The 19736-nt window shown below is 42.8% G+C and overlaps 1 protein-coding gene across 1 annotated transcript in view; it reads left to right on the top strand.

Moving 5' to 3' along the window:
* LOC125880024 (dynein axonemal assembly factor 5-like) overlaps positions 1-19039 on the top strand; it is a 41632-nt gene extending 22593 nt beyond the window's left edge. The window contains exons 9-13 of the mRNA XM_049562233.1: positions 1401-1548; positions 5097-5247; positions 9075-9231; positions 9444-9635; positions 18400-19039. Of these exons, the coding sequence (XP_049418190.1) occupies positions 1401-1548; positions 5097-5247; positions 9075-9231; positions 9444-9635; positions 18400-18554 (803 nt within the window). The 3' untranslated portion in view covers positions 18555-19039. The remainder of the gene's footprint in view (positions 1-1400; positions 1549-5096; positions 5248-9074; positions 9232-9443; positions 9636-18399) is intronic.
* Positions 19040-19736: the final 697 nt, after the last annotated feature.

The raw sequence follows: 19736 nt of genomic DNA, 5'->3' as shown, positions 1-19736 counted from the left end.
CCTTGTTCCCCATGTTTTTGTGTCTGAGTGACCAGTGAGAACAGCGTTTTTCTTAAATTGATCCAGTATTAAACGAGGCAGCCAGCAGCCACGAAACATCCTGCAATGTAACCACTCTGGGCCTGTGCACACCGTCAATGTATGTCCACTAAAAGTGTTTGTTTTTGCCACCGACAGGCTCCGATTGTTAGTCTGAAAATATTATGGACGAGGTCCCTACAGAGATAGACCTTGTTGTTAAAAACTCAGTTCCCCGGGCACCCAGTAGCTCAGTGGGTAAAGCTGGCGTCCCATGTCCAAAAGCAATATCCTTGCAGCAGCAGCCGCGGATTCAATTCCAGCCCATGGCTTCCCTTTTCACACTTAGTCTGTCCTGTCCAGTAAAGGCAGAAAAGCCCCAAAAATATTCTCTTAAAAAAAGAGTAAGCTCCTTTGTTTTTTGACCAGAAACAGCCCCAAAATCGCTATCGTCAAACACACCAAACATCATTTAAATAAACACTAATTCTATCATCTTAAAACACACTTCATTCGGAGTCTACAGAAACAAAATAAAACTCACAAAAACTGCCCTGGTTTGTCTTCCCATTTTTGAAACAATCACCTGATTTGGTTGAAATAAACCTTTAATTCATCAAGTTAGATATGAAAACATGCTGGTTCGATACAGGCTAATATTGCTGTTTATTTAAATGGAGTCTGGTGGGTTTGGCAATGCCGATTATGGGGCTGTTTCTGGTTAAATATAAAGGATCTTACTCTGTAACAAAGATGTCAGTCTCTGTAGGGATCCTTTCCATAATGATGTCAGACACCTAAAATAATAATCTGAGCCTGTCAGTGGCAAAGTCAAGCACTTTTAGGGGATGTACATTGATGGTGCACAAATGCCCTGAGCTGGAGCACCTGGCAAAACCCACGCTGACATGTGGAGAACATGCAAACTGTGCACAGAGTGTAGAGCTCCCCCTCCCTGGGTTCGCACCGGGAACCCTCTTGCTGGGCAACAATGCTAACCACTGCACCACCTTGCCATCATGGTGGTTTAAAGGCTTTAAATGAGTTGGATTACTGAATAAATTCAAGTCATTTGACTGCTGACCCAATAAAGTGCCAAAATTAGGAAGACAAATAATCCAGGTTCAAGTTGTGCTGAGGTCACACTGGAGTTTTGAACATATTGCAATAGAAGGGACATCCGGTGGCCTAGTGGTCAAAGTGCAGGCCACATAACTGCAGCATTCCTGGTTCAATTAAGGCCGCAGAACTTTCGAACTTTGTTGCACATCCTACCCTCTTCTCTCCCCAGATTTGTACTGTTAACTGTCCAATAAAAGCACACAATGCCCCAAAAAACTATTGAAATAGTATTAATGCAAACTTCTGTGTGTGTGTTGTAGGTCCAGTGATCGGGGAGTTTGTCAGCCAGTTGATGCCTCTGCTGTACAGCTGCCTTCAACCAGACAGAGACCCAGAGATGAGGATGAGCATCTTCACAATGCTTGCTAAATTGCTTCTGGATGCAGCCAACACACTGGATTCCCAGGGGTGAGAGGGGCACATACACAAATGTTCTGCACATATTAACATCTTGATATACACACACAGAGCAATTATTCTATGAAGCAAAGACACGCACATAACTGCTAAATTGCAGGTTGATTTACCGCCGTTTCATCACTGCATGATGTCACATCGGGCTTTAGTTGTTTGTGTTTGTCTAGTCTGAGATTTTTAAAGTCATCGTTATTAGCACAACTCATATTTTAGACTTAACCCCACATGAACCTGCAAATTAGTACCAAGCCCACAAGGGACTATAATTAGAAACACAAAACACTGTAGTATCATTTTCATGAGGTCATTGTATCCCTATCAGCTTCTTTAGGACTAGCAGAGGATTCAGGTGTGATTGAGTTCATCATACTTTAGAAATCATAAACCCCATTACAGACTCACCACATAGAGTGAAAGAAGTCCCACTGGAGTTAATATGGTCCCTTTGGGAGTATCAGCTAGACTAACTCAAATCACTTCCCAGCATGCCTGAAGAAGACAAAAGCAAATGATGTCTGAATCTCTCTTCAGTGATTTAGTAATACCTTTAAATGGTTATTGAGTGATGAAAGAGGAAGGACAGGAGGGATGTCTGGCACCCAGAGAGGAGCTCCTGTTTCTGGGTTCTTCCTCTCTGCGGACCCTCCAGGGTCCCCTCCGAGCCCTCAGCTGTGCAGCCTGCAGGCTGAGCTCACAGCTAATCTGAGGGAATGCATTAAGCCAGAGGCCCCCTCCGGGTGCCAGCGATCACAGCAGCTGCTGCTGTCCATCAGACAGATGAACCTCGTCCAGGAGGTTGCCATGGAGACATCTGTGCAGCGTGCAACTAACCCTAACCCTGCAGCCAAATGGTCCATAAGGGTTTCCATTGGTTAATATGAGCAATAGCTTTTGGCTTGAGCCTGGCGGCAGTGTAAAGAGTATAACTCAAAATAATATCATTGTCAGTGAAAAATGTTGCAGAAACAACAAGAAGTGTTCTTAAGCCAAAACATTCTGCCACCTTTGCCAAAAACTTGGAAATTGGAACTTTGCTTTCAGCTTTCATCAGATTATTTTAGCCATACATGTGCATATCAGACAAAAGAAGCCTCTGTCTCTTTGCCCCGTTCCCAGCGCGGCCACCTGTGCTGCTAACTGCTCCTCTCATTCCTCAGCTACATCTCCGGTAATCACAGGTCCATCAGGAGACAGAAATCAAGTTACACCTTCAAAAGGTTTCAAGCAAAATGCTTAACATACAGCATGTGGGGCTGTGCGGTCTGCCATAATATTTCCATTCATGCTCATCTCATCCCTTCATTCATGATTTATGGCCTTATCTTTGCTCAGCAGATTGTAGCCCACACACACACGCTATATGTCATCAAGAGGACAATGATAGTCATAGAGAAAACCTCTTCTCTTTGTTCCGCAACCAAAATGACATAATGACAGCTCCACTATAGAACAAGCAGAAAGGGAAAGTAAGTGTGTGCACATGGAAGTGCCTTTCATCCACACACACACACACACACACACACACACACACACACACACACACACATATAATATCTTTGTTTCATGTGGATTTGTGTGCTGTGATTACAAAGCTTGAAGTGAAATTTAAGTAGAAGGCGATGTGTGAGAAATGAAAGTTCATCCTCTGTAAGCCGAAATCATGTGCAGCTTACAAGTGAGATAAGAGTGTGTGCTTTCATGCATGTGTGAACTGCAGAGGGAATCCATCTTAGTCTCAATTTCAGCTTTTAAGATATAAAACAAGAAAAAAAGTTGTGATTGGGGTGACATCCTCCTCTTATTCCAAATGTGTTTTCCCTTAAAAGGATGTTTCAGATTTTATGAAGTGGGGTTATATGAGGTACTTATCCATCGTCAGTGTATTACATACAGTAGACGACTGTCACCGCGCCTCAAGTTTGGAGAAGCAAGCAGAACTTCAAATGCAGATGCTAAGCAGTAAACTGCTGTGGACGGGGCCAGCAGCAACATTTATTTTAGCCACCTAAATAAGTCAGTAATAGTTCATGTGTACGCTGAATTTAGAATATTTTCACTGCTTTACCATGCCATTATACAGCCGTTTTCAACAGGGAACTGAACTGCTCTCTTCAAAGTCAGACTCCATAGACATAACAGTAATTTTACCTCGCTGAACACAGGAGTTGCTGGTCTACCACTGCCTTGATCCAGTTAGTTTTTAAGGATAAGTTCAGTCACGCAACAACACAAACTAATCGATCGACGCAGCTGTTGACCAGCAACTTCTTTGCTCAGCGAGGTAAAATTACTGTTATGTCAGTGGAGTCTGGTGGCTTTAAAGAGAGCGATATAACAGCTTCAGTTCCCTGTCAGAAAGGGCTGTCTGGCGGTAAGGTAAAGCAGTAAAAAATATTCCAAATATAGTGCACACTTAAACTGATGTCAGTATTTTTAGGTGGGCCTTTTTTGGAGATGGCTAAAATACATTTTGCCGCTAACCCCCATCCACAGCAGTGCATTGCTTAGCTTTGTGGCAGTGCTCCTTCCTGCTTCTCCAAACTTGGAGAGTGCTGATCGTCATCTTAAGGAAGAAATGTATGATATAGTTTAAAACATTATCACAACAATAATTTGGATGTGTCCAAAATCAGTATATATGAAATATTCAAACTGATGTTTAAAGGAATGAACTGTATTCCTGTGTTACGCAACTCGACTAAAAGTGTCAAACACAAACTTAAATAATGACTTTTGTTTGAATCAGTTATTTGGACAATAGAAGTTTGCTGATAAGATGGTGAAATTATTTTGCTGCCCAGTTCCACTCGATGACAAATTCAAATACTATATGTGCTGTGAGAGATTGTTGTTTGCTCCGCAGCTGCTTTGTGACCATAGGGTGCTCAGACAAAACTCCCTGGAAATGTGTGTGTTTGTGCACAGACATACAAGCGAAAAGGTGAAAGTCCCACTCTTCTTTTCCTTTGGACATCATCCCTGCTATGTGGAAAAATGTCTTTCCATCTCCTGGCGTCACTCATGATGAGCTTTCAACACCTGTCAAGATGACGAGACTGAGCTAAGGCAGCAGTGCACAGTGCTGGCTGTTTTAGTGGCACACAGTCTCCCCCTACTGGCGATGAAACAGTACAGCACATATTATCTAAAGTCATGACCAGTTTTTTGTGACACCAGCTGAATAGCCAGAGGCTGGAGGCAGTGTAGCTGCTGGTGGAGTTGGTCTGGAGCAAAGGGGCAGTGCAGACTCTGGAAGTGTGTGACAGGATGTCAGAGGGCCTAAACCAGCATGGAAAAGAGAGGGAGAAGGGAAAGGAGGACGCCCAGATGTTGCACTCCTCGCCTCCCCCTCTGCCTTGCATCAAGTGTGGGAAAATGACTGTAGCAAAGCCATTTTGTTGCTGTTGCATTCCCAACAGCCATCATCATCCACTTGTCCTCCAAATGGGCGCTATTCCTTGCTAGTCGTTAAAAATGTATAAATGCCAATGGCCTCCTCCTGTTCTGTCTCCATGTTTCTACTCTCTGCCTCGCTCCAGGCATTTCCGTGATGAGTCAGAGAGGTTCCTGTGTGACATCTTGCTTCCTAACCTGGTTTGGCACGCTGGTCGTACCGCTGCTGCTGTCCGCACCGCAGCCCTCAGCTGTGTACTGGCCCTGCTGCACGGAGGGGCCATCACACCTGGACAGGTAAAGTTATACACATGAATGCTGCAGAGATGACATGTACACAAAGGTACATATGACACACAGGGGTTTGGGCTGGGTATCGTTTAAGAAATGACAATACCAGGACCCTTTAAGTGACACTGATACCACCAGAGTACTTCACTCGATACTTTTTTATGCCAGTGACAGCTGGCGGAGGCATTATGTTGTTCCTATGTACGTACATCCCATTCTTGTGAAGGTGATATCCCAAGAACACCTTGAGGGAATTTCTTCAAATTTGGCACCACTTGGATGCAAGAATGAACTAGTTACAATTTGGTGGTCAAAGGTCAAGATCACTGTGACCTCACAAAACATGTTTTTGGCCATAACTCAAGAATTCATACGCTAATTATGACGGAATTTCACACAAATGTCTAACAGGATAAAATGATGAAGTCCACATTTCATATCCAAGACGTCAAAGGTCAGCTGCACTGTGACGTCATGTTCTGCAAAAACATTTTTTCCGCCATTATTTAACACTATATCTCAGGAACAGAAGGGGAGACATTTGGTCAGATACTGAATTGGTGACACTAATCTTTTATGCACACCTGATCTTCTGTGCTGCCATGTTGAAGATGTCTATGAAGCATCCATGTTTTCACAGACGTGGATGTAAACTGTAACTGCAACTTGACAGGTTTGCAGATGCCTACCACTGCAAGGCGGTAAATCTTTTGATACCCATCATCTGAATCGCAGCATTCAGTTGCTTGAAGTCTCACCTGACACTACAGGCATGTGGTATGGCTATACTTTAAAACATTTGGTGGCATCTTGGCACATTGAACTGCTAACTCTGCCAAGTATACTGTGTTGTAGTAGTTGAGATTGGCCTTGGTCTCGACCATGCTTTGAAGGTCTCATCTTCAACGCCACCATGTTTATACTGGGTCCAGTCTCGATGTCAGACAAAGAGGACTCAGGATTTTATTTCAACAACAGTCACGACCACGACTGCAAGGATATCTGCAAGGATATTACTAAATTGCCTGTGTGTAAAAGGAGTAAGTTCAGCTCTTCAGTGTTTGCTCATAGAAAGCAACGGAAAATTCCCACACATAAAATTCACCTCTGCAATGCCCTTTGATTATGTTATCTAGACAGTTTATACACTTATACATACACACATATGTATATATACTCTATGGCTATTTAGATCAATTTGAGGAGTGCCTGTGGTTTACATGTTGCATGTTCTATTGTAAGTGTCATTCAGTGTGGGACTCTCACTGGTCTGGTCCTGACTCTGTCTCAGACCCTCAAAGTCTTGGCCTTCGTCTCCATACACTATGGTCTTGTCATGTCTTGGTCTCAATTTAGGTGGTCTTGACTCTCTTTACACCACAGACTGGGGTTGTAGCTGCTGCGGTAGTAGGCCAAGCACATGTTGCATTAAATTCAAGAGTGCTTGAGGTTCTTGGCTGCCAGCAAAAACATACAAGTAGACTTTTTTCTAGATTTGAGTATAAAAAGGATCAAATTCAGGTATTGTTTTGAGAAGTTATTGGTACTCGATACCTTAAGGGTATGAGTCCTGATACCCAGCCCTGCAGGGTTTACATCTATTTCCACCTGTATAAAGGGATGCATAAGCATTGGAAGAGAACACCGGATATGAAAGGTCTCCAGTAGTACGCACTCCTGATCTCCAATCTGCAGAAACACTTTTTATTGACTCAGCTGTAAAGGAAAAGATGTGGTAGTGCATTTTTTGAATCCACCAGGAGTTGACATTTACTTCAGATTGTCTGTTTTGTCCATTTCACATCAAAATAGACGGTCCCCCTTGGCCATTTAGGAAAATATATCTTCCGCCATTCCCTTGGCTGAAAGAGTTGGCCGCTGCAGGTAGCAGGTGTACGAGGGGGCAAGCGGGTTCACATACCTTTGTCCCCGAGGAACAATGCTTCCACTGTTGTGGGCCCTTGTTGTACGGAGGAACTATCACCGGGACATGCCCTTGCACCTGCCTGTCAGAGCTTGTGCCCAGTTACAGCATGTGTGCTCACACACACACACACACACACACACACACACACACACACACACATCTGGCTATGTTTGCCCTTGCGTGTGCAGAGTGACCAGTTGAAACTGGCTCACACACCTCTCCTATTCACACATCTTTAACTACAAGGCAAAGCAAACAGCTGGGGGACAATGTCAGCATGGGCGTGGGTGTGCAATCAAACTTTTACTATCTGCTGGCACCCAAATGTCCTCACAAGAATAGAAAAATCTGGAAAAGTGGTGACTTAACAGGACTGTGCTGCTCGCTGTGTCCGAGTAAAAGTTCACATTAAGGTTACAGTAGAGATGAAATAAACAACATGTCCTGATGGGTGTGACAACAGAAGGTTATGTGTGTATTTCCACGGGCAAATCAAACAGCCTTTCATTTAGAGGGCCGTGGTTTCCTCACTGCTCCCTGTGAAAACAATTAGCAGCTCTGGTTACACTTGGCACCCTCAGATTGTCACTGATGTAATGCCGGATCACTTCTCTGCCAAATTTTCCTCCTCTTTCTGTCTCATTCCCTCCCTCTCCCCTCGCTCCTTTGTTTTACTGTTTCGCCTGCACGGTTTCAATAGCAAACAGACGGGGTGACAGAGGTTTTAGCCATTACCTCTTGGCCCGCTGGTCCGCACGCTCAGCTTCACGTTGTTTGTCCATTTCCTCTGTTTCTCATCTGCTGGTGTGATGAAAACATCGGTCCTCACTGTAGTGCTAAAGTTGGGCTCCATGCCTGTGCGTCTGTACAAACTGATCCAGACCTGAAGTGAATATGTCATGCTTCAGGTGATATTTCACTTTGGTTGTGAAAAAGAAAAATTCAGCATAAACAATCAAAGAAAAGTGTGAGAAGTTATTTCCTTGGGATTTGTCGTCAGTTTCACTAATCAGCCTTCTCTTTCCTAGTTCTCGTTGTTGAGGTGTGGAAATGACTTGGAAGCACACATTTCTTTTTACCATTACTGAAAAATCACTTTTGCCTTTTCGTTTTTTACATTTGAAGCTCCTGTTGAGGTTTTTCGAATGAAGCTTCAAATATCTGTTGACATATTTTAGCCTGTCATCACCCGAAAAATATTTAAATCCCCAAACAAAATCAATTAAAATAAATGGATTCATACTGATGACGTCTTGGTGGAGCGCCAAGCAAACATAGATACATAGTATGATTTTTTTTTTGTAACAATTTAAAGTTGGGATGGGCAGAAATTTGTAGAAGGCCTTGCTGATCCAGCAGGGAGTCAGGGCTGTCCAATCTCCTGGAGATGGAGTGTGCGCTATCTCTGGACCTGCTGCTCGTTGTCCTCCTGTCAGTAGTGGTGGGGAGTGAGGCGGGGGACACACAGATTATAGGCTCTTGCTAATGTTAGCTCCCATTAGCAGACGGCTAAACTGTTAACATTTTCTAAAGTGCTTTGCCAGTACGGACATGTGTTGCCTTCATTTATTCTCAGATTCTCTTTTAGTCTTACTTTTTGATAAGTCAGTTTCCTTCTTTTTGAGTCACTTTGCAGTGTAAGCAGTTGCTGCCAAAGCTGGAATAGCAACTTTGTCAGCAGGATTCTGCACCATTGAATCAGGCTTCCTCCAAAGGGACATGAACATGCATCTGCATTTATAGAACCATTCGATACAGCCCTGCTTTATTATACGAAAACACCTTTATGTAAACTGTGTCTCCTTGAGTGAGTCTGAATTATATTAAACATATTATGAGGAGACTTTGAACGTGTCATGTAACATTTAAAGTTGATTTTGCCGGTCTGTGCCTTTCCTGTGTGCAGCTGCTGTGTCAGGAGGACAAACTGAGTCCCCGGGTGCTGTCAGCTCTGGAAGAGGACTCTCAGACGGGCAGGCTGCTGGCTTGTCGTTCCCTGTCCGCCATACTCAGGCTCATAGGGACCAGTCTGCACCCTGAGGCCCTCAACAAGGTCTACCCAGGTAGGTGGAGGACACACACGGAGGGAAATTGATGCAGTACATTATGTCACTCTGCACAATGACATTTACATGCACGCTTTGTGATTTATTCTATAATGTCTGCTTTCATTGAAAATAACTTGAAAAAACATCATCAAATTAGCAAAGTTGCAACAATGATTACAATGAGGATAAAAATGGTTCTAATCTAATATTTATATTCCCGTCCACAGAGCTGCTGAAGCGCCTGGACGACAGCAGCGAGGAGGTGCGCGGCGTCGCCCTGCAGGCCCTGGGGCTGTGGCTGTCCAGCCTGACCAAAGATTACAACCCTGAGCTCTTTGCTCCTCATCTGCAGCTCCTCTTTCAGCAGCTCCTCCTGCACCTGGATGACCCCGACAGCTCGGTGCAGGACCAAGTGCTCGGTGAGACGGGGTGGGGTGTGTTGAACCAGCAACATCTGAGACAGTGATGGAGTTTTGATTGGTAGTTGATGGTGAGAGCTTAACAGAAAGATAAGCAAATGGCGGTGTCATGCTGGGTGCAAACGTAAAGTGGATAAAACATTACAGTTTAAGGATTTACTCCATGTGGAATGTGCCAAAGCTTTTCCCTCAGCTCTTTATGAGTCCTGACTATTAATCATAACCATTACACTTGTCAAAAAATATAATATAGCAGACTTTTTTTCTAGCTGTCTGCTAGTGCTTTGACAGGCCACAGATACCAGTGCTGGTCAGAATGAGGAGGAATTGTGAATATGACATTATGGGAAACATAATACGAAACATCCTCATGTGTCTGACTTGAAATGATTGTGTGATACGGACCTTATGACCGTGATTATCTGATAAACATATTCAGCCGATATAGATAGTACAGATGATGATGGTGACGATGAAAGCAGAGTTTAGCCGTGATGATCTGCAGACCGGCCAGCTGCGTCCGACACACTCACAGAGGGATGAGAGGAATTTGGGGTATCCTTTATCAAACACTAGATAATTGCCTGGCACTCTGCCAGCAGATTCCCCCTGTCTTTTATTTCAGGAGCTCTCTGGTATCCTTTGTTTCCACACAATTTATCACCAGAAGCAGCTCAACCAATTCCTCCTGCCAAAGCATAGCCTTAGGGGCCGGGATGGACGTGGCCCTCAGGAGTGAAACACAAGATCCAGATATGGATTAGCACCCACCTGAGAAGGACACTGCACAGGTTAAAGGGACAGTTCACCCCAAAATTAATACTACATATTTTTCCTTTTACCTTTTAGTGCTATTTATTAATCTAGATTGTTTTGGTCTGCGATGCCAGGTGTTGGAGATATCACATGTAGAGATGTCTGCCTGCTCTTGAATATAATGGAACTAGATGGCACTCGGCTTGTGGTGCCCAAAGTGCTAAAGAAGTACATTTGAAAAACTCAACAGCAATGTGTCTTTCCAGAAATCATGACCAAGCAACTCAAGATAATCCACAGATGTGATCAGTTTCATGTAAGAACTACATGACATGGCTTAAAGGTATAGCTCATCCAAGGAGGACGTCTTTAATGTTTACAAGGGCTGCCCCCTAATAGTCAACCAAATGTTAGTCGACCAGAATTGTCATTAGACAGTAAGATATCAATGGTCGCTTAGTCGCCAAAAAAAAAAAAAAAAAAAAAAAGTTGCACTACTTGAGTAGCACCCAGAGCCCAACCTAGCGCTTTCCAGGCAGTCCACAGGCTAGTTAATAACATGTCGGGCAGGAAATCCAAAGTGTGGGATCATTTTGAGAAGGTGAAGGACGAACCCAAGGTGATATGTAAACTCATCTTCATTGGTCGACTACAAACATGACGTATCATCTGAAACATGGAAGTAGCTACATGCCCATTAGCCACTTAGCACAATCATTGCTGCTTTGCCGACAGCGTCATCAACAGGCGGCTCGCTCAGTGTGTGACGTGCACTTGTAGATAAAATATAGGCCTATATTAATGAAGGTTTATTAGTACGGTTTTGTATTTCTCTGTAATGTAGCACAGTGTTAACAATGTTACTGATACTATTCTTTCTCATACCTTCAACTCAAACCATTGGGTTGCCCCGCCCAAAATATATCATTTAATAGTTAAATTAATATCGTAAACATGCAGGCAAATAGTCGACTAATGGCCCTAAATGATGACTATTGGTCGACTGGGAATATTCTTAGTCGGGGGCAGCCCTAATGTTTACATCTTGTGCTGTTAAGTACAAGTACAATCCTCTCGTCCATGAGTAGATGCACACTTCCTTCAGCATGGTGACTCAGTTGGCAGGTGTAGTTCGGTAAAAATAAAATGGCTGCAACATAAATCTGCTCACAGCAAAGTCTGTAGATTATCTTGAGTTACCGGGTCATGATTTATGGAAAGACACATTTCTGTTGAGTCTTTCAAATGTATTTTCTGGGCGCTTTGAACACCACAAGCCGAGTGCCGTCCCGTTCCATTTCGTTCCACCTCGTTCCACCTCGTTCCACCTCGTTCCATTATACTGGAGAGAGGGCAGACTTCTGTACGACTGATATCTCCAACACTTGGCAAGTCACATAAAAACAATCAAAAGTGACCAATAGCATTACATGTAAAGGGAAAAAATCTGTCTTTGATTGTGGAGTGAACTGTCCCCTTAATATGTAAACTCTAATATTTGTATAACTCTTCTGCCATTATACCTGCTGTAAAATGGGCTGTTTGTCTGCCTCTCCACCCAGGATCTCCCTCCAACACAGAACAGCTTCACCTAATGTTAACCACATGGGGACCCCCCCTTCCCTTCGCCACCTTTTCACATCTGTCCTCACAACCATCACACTTAATCTTTGTCTTTTATCTGTCCGTCTAACTTCCTCCTCTCATACCCAGTGTTTTCAGTGACAGACTAGCAGCTTCACGGCTGTGTTTTTATTGCTGCATCCATGGAAAGTCTGAGTGGCTTTTCCTGAAGTGTGTATGTGTGTGTAACCGAGGCTCAGCTCCTCTGGACTTTGACTCTCTCCCACTCTCATGGATGTTCGCTGTCATTACTTTTGACAGGACGCAGGTGAGCCTTGATGCCTTAGCCAGCGCAGAGAGGCCTCTCTACGGGATCCCTCATCTTCATACGGCTAGACATAGAGGGAAAGGCATTCACACACTCACCAGATGCAGCAATAGCTTCCATACCATGAATTCTAGCTCTGCGAGACAGCTTTTGAAAGCCGTCCAAGGACAATAAGCATTTTCGTTGTTGCCATTAGTTATAAAAGTGTCCGTAACCTTGACTGCAGAAGGCAGAATAACACATGTAGATCAAGTGTATTAACCGGCCTTCGCCCACACACCGTACATCCGTATTTCTTGTAGTTGAGTGATTTTGTGTGTTGCGCGCGTGTACTTTAAGGATCCGCTTTGAAAAACTATACCGTAATTCTGTATGTTCCAGTTTAAACATGAAAGGGATCATTTTTGAGAATTTTTTTTTGCTGTCTCAACCTGCTGGATATGATTTATCTCGTACTCATGCTCTGGCAATAAGTTACTCACCAAAACTGATACTAGTTGATGGATAAGTCTGAGGATGTTTTATATTTTTCTTTTGTCAACAAATCCCATGAAAAGACCAGAGTCAACGTTGAATTTATTCTCCTAACAAGTGTTGTCTGTGACCTTGATGGATCTTACTCCTCTGTGCTATCATCCAAAAACACTTCAATGAGCCACACTATTACACTGGGTGACATGTTCCTGTGTTTGATGAACATGAGCTCTTAAGTTTACTTTCAGTTGATCAATTTCAGCACTGTCCTGCTGCTTTAAATACTCATTAGAGCACCAAACTTACAGGTGCATGTATTCCCCAACAAAAGTGCTATTTACTTTGTTTGAGTAACATTTGCTAAAAACCACAGTGCCCAGCTGTTTAAGGAAATTATTTACCCCCTTTCCTTAAATAAAACTAAATATTTGTGACCCATATTCAAAAGATTCGGCGATTCGCTTTGCACATGGGTGAAAATAGTCACACACACTTGTACACCCATCCCTACGACGTGTTGTAATGGATCCCACTGCTTTTTGTGATAGGATAGTTTTTGTCATTTTGAGGGTTAGGATTTGGGCAATGAGGTCATGGTTAGGGTTGGTACCAGCCAGTCTCGGAAATTCTCTAAGATTAAAGTGGTAAATTTACAGAAAAAAACTCACAGATGTACTGCCAGAAAGTCAGGTGACGTAGAGTCTATGGAGGCAGTAAAACGAGGTGGGTGAGTTAAACACAGGACTTTTACCAAGGAGACTGAGGTTCAAGAGCTCTGTCAGTCAACATTGCCTTATTATTTCTGATTTTTAGGATGTTTAAAGTTGAACACGTTCTCAGTGGGGGGTTGACCTCCGCCAGGGTTGTCCCTTGTCTCTGACTGTTCTGTTCATGATATTCATGGCCAGGATCTCAAGGCACAGCTGTGGGGAGGAAGGGGTCCAGTTTGGTGACCTCAGAATTGCATCTCTGCTTTTTGCGGATGATGTGGTTCTGTTGGCTTCATCACACCTTGATTTCCAGCATGCACTGGGGTGGTTTACAGCTGAGTGTGAAGCAGTCAGGATGAGAATCAGCACCTCCAAATCTGTGGCCACGGTTCTCTGCCGGAAAACGGTGGATTGTCCCCTCCAAGTTGGGAGTGGGAAACTGCCTCAAGCGAGGGAGTTCAAGTATCTCTGAGGCTTGTTCACACGACGGTAGAATGGAGCGAGAGATGGATCGGCGGTTTTGGCGCGGCATCTGCAGTGATGCAGGCCCTGTACTGGACTGTTGTGGTCAAGAGGGAGCTGAGCCATAAGGCAAAGCTTTTGATTTACTGGTCCATCTACGTCCCAACCATCACCAATGGTCATGAGCTCTGGGTAGTGACCGAAGGAATGAGGATGGGTGGGTGGATGGATGGATGTTTAAAGCTCCTGAATGCACACTGTGTACATAAACTTCAGCAGAATAGCTGAATAGACCCATTCATGTTAACGTCATATAACTATAACTGTAGACCCGGGTGTACATATAAAGCCATATTGGCTGTTTACATCAAGGTACAAATAACATCTGTCTTGAAGATTTACATCTTCAGTAGGAACGGATGGATTTTGGTCTGAGAGTCAAAGACAGTCAAGGGAAGTCTGAAAATGTTGAGTGAAAATTGTTGGTTTTGATCTTTTCATTGGATTTGATGACAATAATTGAAAGTTGAAAGTTTGTGAATCTGAGGGGACAAAATCAAGGACAGTTTTGGAGTACAGATATACATAGACATGGGTCATTGAAAGTGCTTGAATCTATATATATTGTGCAAGAATAGAAATTGAAATTCTTTTGATATTGTCTTTGTCACTCTCTTTTTAATTGATGTCTCTGAGCTTCTGTCAGGGTTCTGACAGGTCCTTAAAAAAGTCTTAAAACGTGTTGAATTCATAATTGGCATTAAAACGTCTTTAAAAATCCTTCGGAAGTCTTAAAAATTTTAAGACATGTACCCTGGATGACATGTTTTCAGTTGCTGGTCAAAGCCACATTTGAGATGTCACAAGCGCTTTTATAAAAATAGAATGTGATCAAATCAAAATGCAAAACAAAATTCCCTGTTTGACAATATACAGCTGCACAACATATTTTTTGGTTTAAAAAAACGTCTAATAGCTGTCTACACGAAGACCTGACGTCTAGGCTAAATCACGGCTGAATTTGGGCTGTCAGTGAAAATTTGGTAGACGTCTAACCATAGCTAAAGTGTAGACGTCATCAATTATACGGCTATGTAGAGACCATGTCCAAAAAATGGAGATAAACATATTTTAATTACTGTTGACTCTCCATACGTGATTGATTGAATATCATACCGCATGCCATCTGCAATGGTGAAAATTACATTTAATCAATTTCAAAATTAAATCGACTAGATTTGGGTTACATGTAGCTAGACTAAATCAGAGCTAAGTAAAATAAATAGCAGGGCTGTACGTTACATTTTTGCACACAGCACTGGTGCTACAGAGGTTTAAAGGTTTGCAGCACAGGATACTAAATTATAACATGACTACAAAAGTATCAAGTAGCTTTAAATCCATTGTAGTTTGAAACAATTAAAAATCAGAGTGTGACCTCGTATCGGGCCCTTACAGTGTGAAGATGTGAACATGAGCCACTGTGTGCAGTCCAGTTTTTCAAACTGTGATCTCCATGAAGTACAGTAGATTCTTAGACAGCTCGGAGTCTCTTTGTGAAATGAGATGACCTCACATCTTGCTGAGTGATCGTCTGTATCTGACAGCACCCGTAACCGCCTGCGCTGCAAATGTGGAAGCATTCCTCGCTCTCATGCACGGCTCTGTTTGAAGCTTTTTTCCCCCCTCCTCGCTCTCTTTCTTCCTCTCTATCTCTCTTTGTTCCTTTTAATAGTTGATCCCATTCTTATGCTTCTTGGATTTCAAACGCATATCTGTGAAGTGGCTTGATGTGTGCAGCATGTCCTGACAGCATGACGGACAGCACCGCCAACCCTACCTCCCCCTTCCCATCTCATCCCTCCTTCTCTCACTGTTCCAGTCCTCCACCCTAATAATCCCACCATCCTGGCAGCGCGGCTGCTACCTGCTCAATCACACACACTGCTGGCACGAGTATCACTCAGTTCCCACAAGTCATCATTGTTCTCCTTTAATTCAAAGTCCCACTGCCCCACCTCCATCCCATCTGAGTACAGTATACACAAAAGCTAAAAATCCCCTCCATCTCCTTGAAGAACAAAGGCAAGTATCAGATGATGAGTTTACATGAGCTAACTCATCCAGAGTGACGGCGTGTCACCACTGGAACAGCACTTTTGCTGTGTGGTTTCCATAGCATTTACCCATTGACAACACTTCAAGACATTCAGTATACCTCTGAAAATCATCAGAAGGTGTGGGAACAGTGAGAGGAAGAGAATTAGACAGAGGATTATCGCCTCCTAGTGGTAGGAAAAGGCACCTGCACAAACAGTATGTGAGCTGCAGAGTTAACGTAGTGTGGCTCATCGCTGCCATCTGCTGGCATCTTTTTGACTGTGCTACCACAGAAACAAAAAATCAGGGTAGAGTAATCACCTGCCTGGACACAAGTTAGAAACTAAGAACTTGATTCAAGATCTGTAGAGAATTTGGGTCTGATGTGCCTGAATGTAAATTTGAACTTTAGGGAAACTCCTGCAGGTTTACATGTTTCATGGAGAGAAATCAACCTGACTGACCGTCAAAACCAAGTAGAAGAAAAATAAAAAAGGCAACAAGAGCAGACCATTGACCCCATTTATACACTGAAGATCACAAGTTTCAATATTTACATTTAAACATAAAATATTTCGGTGAGGATTCCTTCAGTGGCTGTGGTTCAGTAGGTTTTTACTGGAAGCCGAATTATCCACTGAGGTCTCTTCCACTCCAAAATAAATGGACTGGGTGATTAAAACTGGTAAAAACGCTGAATAAGCCAGTTTAACGTTAAAATCAGTGTTTCTCCATCGCAGAGGGGCTGCTCGCCCAACTGCTCATGTGGGCTTTCTCTGATAACTCAAGATCCAGATGTTCAGGAGGTTTTTACCAGGAGCAGAATTATTCACAGAGGTCTCCTTCTTTTCAAAACAAATGGCTCGGGTGATTTTGTCAGTAAAAACACTGAATAAATCAGTTTCACATTAAAAATCAGTGATTCTATAGCCCCATTTCTGCCGAGCAGTACAGTACAGTTCAGTTTGGTACTTTTTTATTTTGTTTGTTTTTTTCCACTGTGAAAAGTCGTGGATGGTACCAATGGAACCGTGCTGTACCGTCCCCATTTTTGGTCCTTCTCCTGTTGGGGTACCTAGCACACAGCTCTGGTACTAAAAGGTGGAGCTGTGAACACTGCAGTCTGTTGATTGGTCAACAGCGGACGGTCACTCTGCTCAGGGCTGAGTTGTGGCTGGTTTTGAGGCTCATGTAACCACTGTTCACACCGTGGAGAGTTTTATTACTGTAACTATAAAATGAAAGCATGTTTTGCTGCCTCTTGCAGCAGCTGGAGTCGGAGAAGGAAAATAACTGAACTCACTGGGCCGACTGCCGTTGACTTTTAAGGTGGAATGTTGTCGCCTTGCAGCCTCGTTCTGTGGACGATAAACGAGGTGCAGACTTTCATCTGTGTCACTGCTAATGAGGAAATACAGTGAGTGCTGGACGGAGCAGTGAGTGACAACAACCCCGCCCACATTTAAGAGTACTGTTTGCAGTGGAAATGCTAGGGTCTAGGTACCATGTCTGAAGGGTTACTTTTGGTTCCAAAGGTACCATACCGAAAGTGTTTGACACTGTTTGGCACAGTAGGGGCTGGAGCCAAACTCTCGCTAACATTCGCTCCACTTATTTCTCTGATAACTTAAGATCAAGATGTGTGATGACTCAAATCCTTCGTCAGATTAAAACATATAGCTAAAAAAGACCAAGATCTAAAAAGTGAAAAGGCCAATTTTTGGCAGCTTCTTGAAGGCAAACACAACCCTGACAAATATAGGATATATAGAACATGACTGAAAAGAGACAGCCACCAAATGACACAGACCATGTCCTTGATTATAATTACAGATTTTTGTGGGTTCGAACATTGTTTGAAATGTTTAGAATAATAACACGACTCAACAAAATAACAATGGTCTCGGGGCGCCCAGTGGCTTAGTGGGTGAAGCAGGCATCCCACATACAATGGCAACGTCCCTGCTGCAGCGCCCGCAGGATAGATTTCAGCCTGCGGCCCTTTGCTGTATGTCATCCCCTCTGTCTCCCCCTTTCACACTTAGACTTTCTTATCTATTAAATACAAAAAGTGGAAAAAATAAACCCGAAAAAATGACAATGTTGTAGTTGTTTTTAGACATTTGAGTTCAGATTTTTCAGTACATCTTAAGTCTCCCCTGGAGAATTAAGCTCAAAGGAAAAGTTTGACATTTTGAGAGTTAGATGAGAAGGTCAGCTTTCAGTATCAAAACTAACAGTATTTTATTGTGGATGTTTATTTTTAGCACAGAACCTTTTGCTTTTATATGCGTGTGTCCTCATTCATGACATATCCTAAATGCTGACACCTGTCTGGTTCGTGTCTTCGGTGTTGTGTGTGTGTGTCCAGAGATCCTGAAGGCAGGCAGCTCAGTCCACCCGGCTCTTCTAAGGAGGGAAGTGGAGGTAGTGAGAGACAAACAGCGGAGTCCTCTCTACTGCGACCGGCTGCTCCAGCACATCAGCTCGCTGCCCACAGAGCCCACAGCGGAGTGTCCTGAGTGACAGGAAGTTTGTGTCTTGATTCAAAGAACTCTCTCACCTTCAAGTACAACATCGATGAACAACCTTTAACAGCAGGCTGATAATGACATGATCGAGCATTTTTAGGTCTCCTTAAATGAAGCTCAGTCATTATGTAGCTACTTGCCTTAAATTCTTTAACCCTCATGTGGGTGAGAATATGAGTGATTTTAAGGTGAACTTTTCAGTGTGCCTTTTAATGTCTCCTTTACCATTTGTTTTTCTGCATCTGTTCCTTTCATTGCATTCCTCTGGTTCTGATGTTTTGTTTTACTGAAAAGAAACTGGTGTTTGATGCACTGTGGTTTTGTTTAAATGTTTTACCCAAACTCTCAGCACCCCTCTGAGTCTGCGAGAGGCTGGGCTATGTGATTGTTGTCTTCAAAATAAAAGTGTTTTTTTGTTTGTTTGTTTGTTAAGAAAAAAGTTAAATGTTGAGCTGTGTAAATAAGAATTACATTAAAATAAATCTGAATCTTTTAAATATGGAAGGAAACCATCTTTGAATATTGTTTTTAACACTAATAATGGATGATCCTGTAAAAATTGTGAAAGCCAAAATAGCATTTTCACACATTTCTGCTAAAGCACATGTTTTAAAATGCATAGTGATACGCAGGTTAATTGTCATTTTTATTTTTAATATTCTAACCGGATGTTTCTAAATATTGTTATTTATTTAAAGGTCTAGTGTGTAGGATTTAGTGGCATCTAGTGATGAGCTTGCAACGTTGCAACCAACTGAAATTGCTCCCGTATCCCAGCATGTAGGAGAAAAATGGTGGCCGACATGAAAACGCAAAAGGCCCTGTCTAGAGCCAGTGTTTGATTTGTCCACTCTGGGCTACTGCAGAAACAACATGGCAGACTTCATAGAAGAAGATCCTCTTTGTAGATATCATGGCTGTATGAAGAGATCTGGATGCAGCATTTTTTTTAAACTAATTTGTCATATCAACAAGAATATAATTATCACAAAAATACCCTGAAATATTGTGATATTATTTTAGGGTCATATCGCCCACCCCTAATAGCAAGTGCACTAGAGACATGCAGCCGCTGAGCAGCTCACTTCAAGTTTAGCTTTTTTTTTTTTTTTAATTGGACTAAATTGATCAAATATACTAAATATATACTAAACAGGTTTTCCAAACAAATATAACA

The sequence above is a fragment of the Epinephelus fuscoguttatus genome, linkage group LG19, assembly GCF_011397635.1.
Source record: "Epinephelus fuscoguttatus linkage group LG19, E.fuscoguttatus.final_Chr_v1".
NCBI classification, from domain to species: Eukaryota; Metazoa; Chordata; class Actinopteri; order Perciformes; family Serranidae; genus Epinephelus; species Epinephelus fuscoguttatus.
The sequence above is the reverse complement of the archived record's forward strand: the minus strand, read 5'-3'. Positions and strand labels throughout refer to the sequence as shown.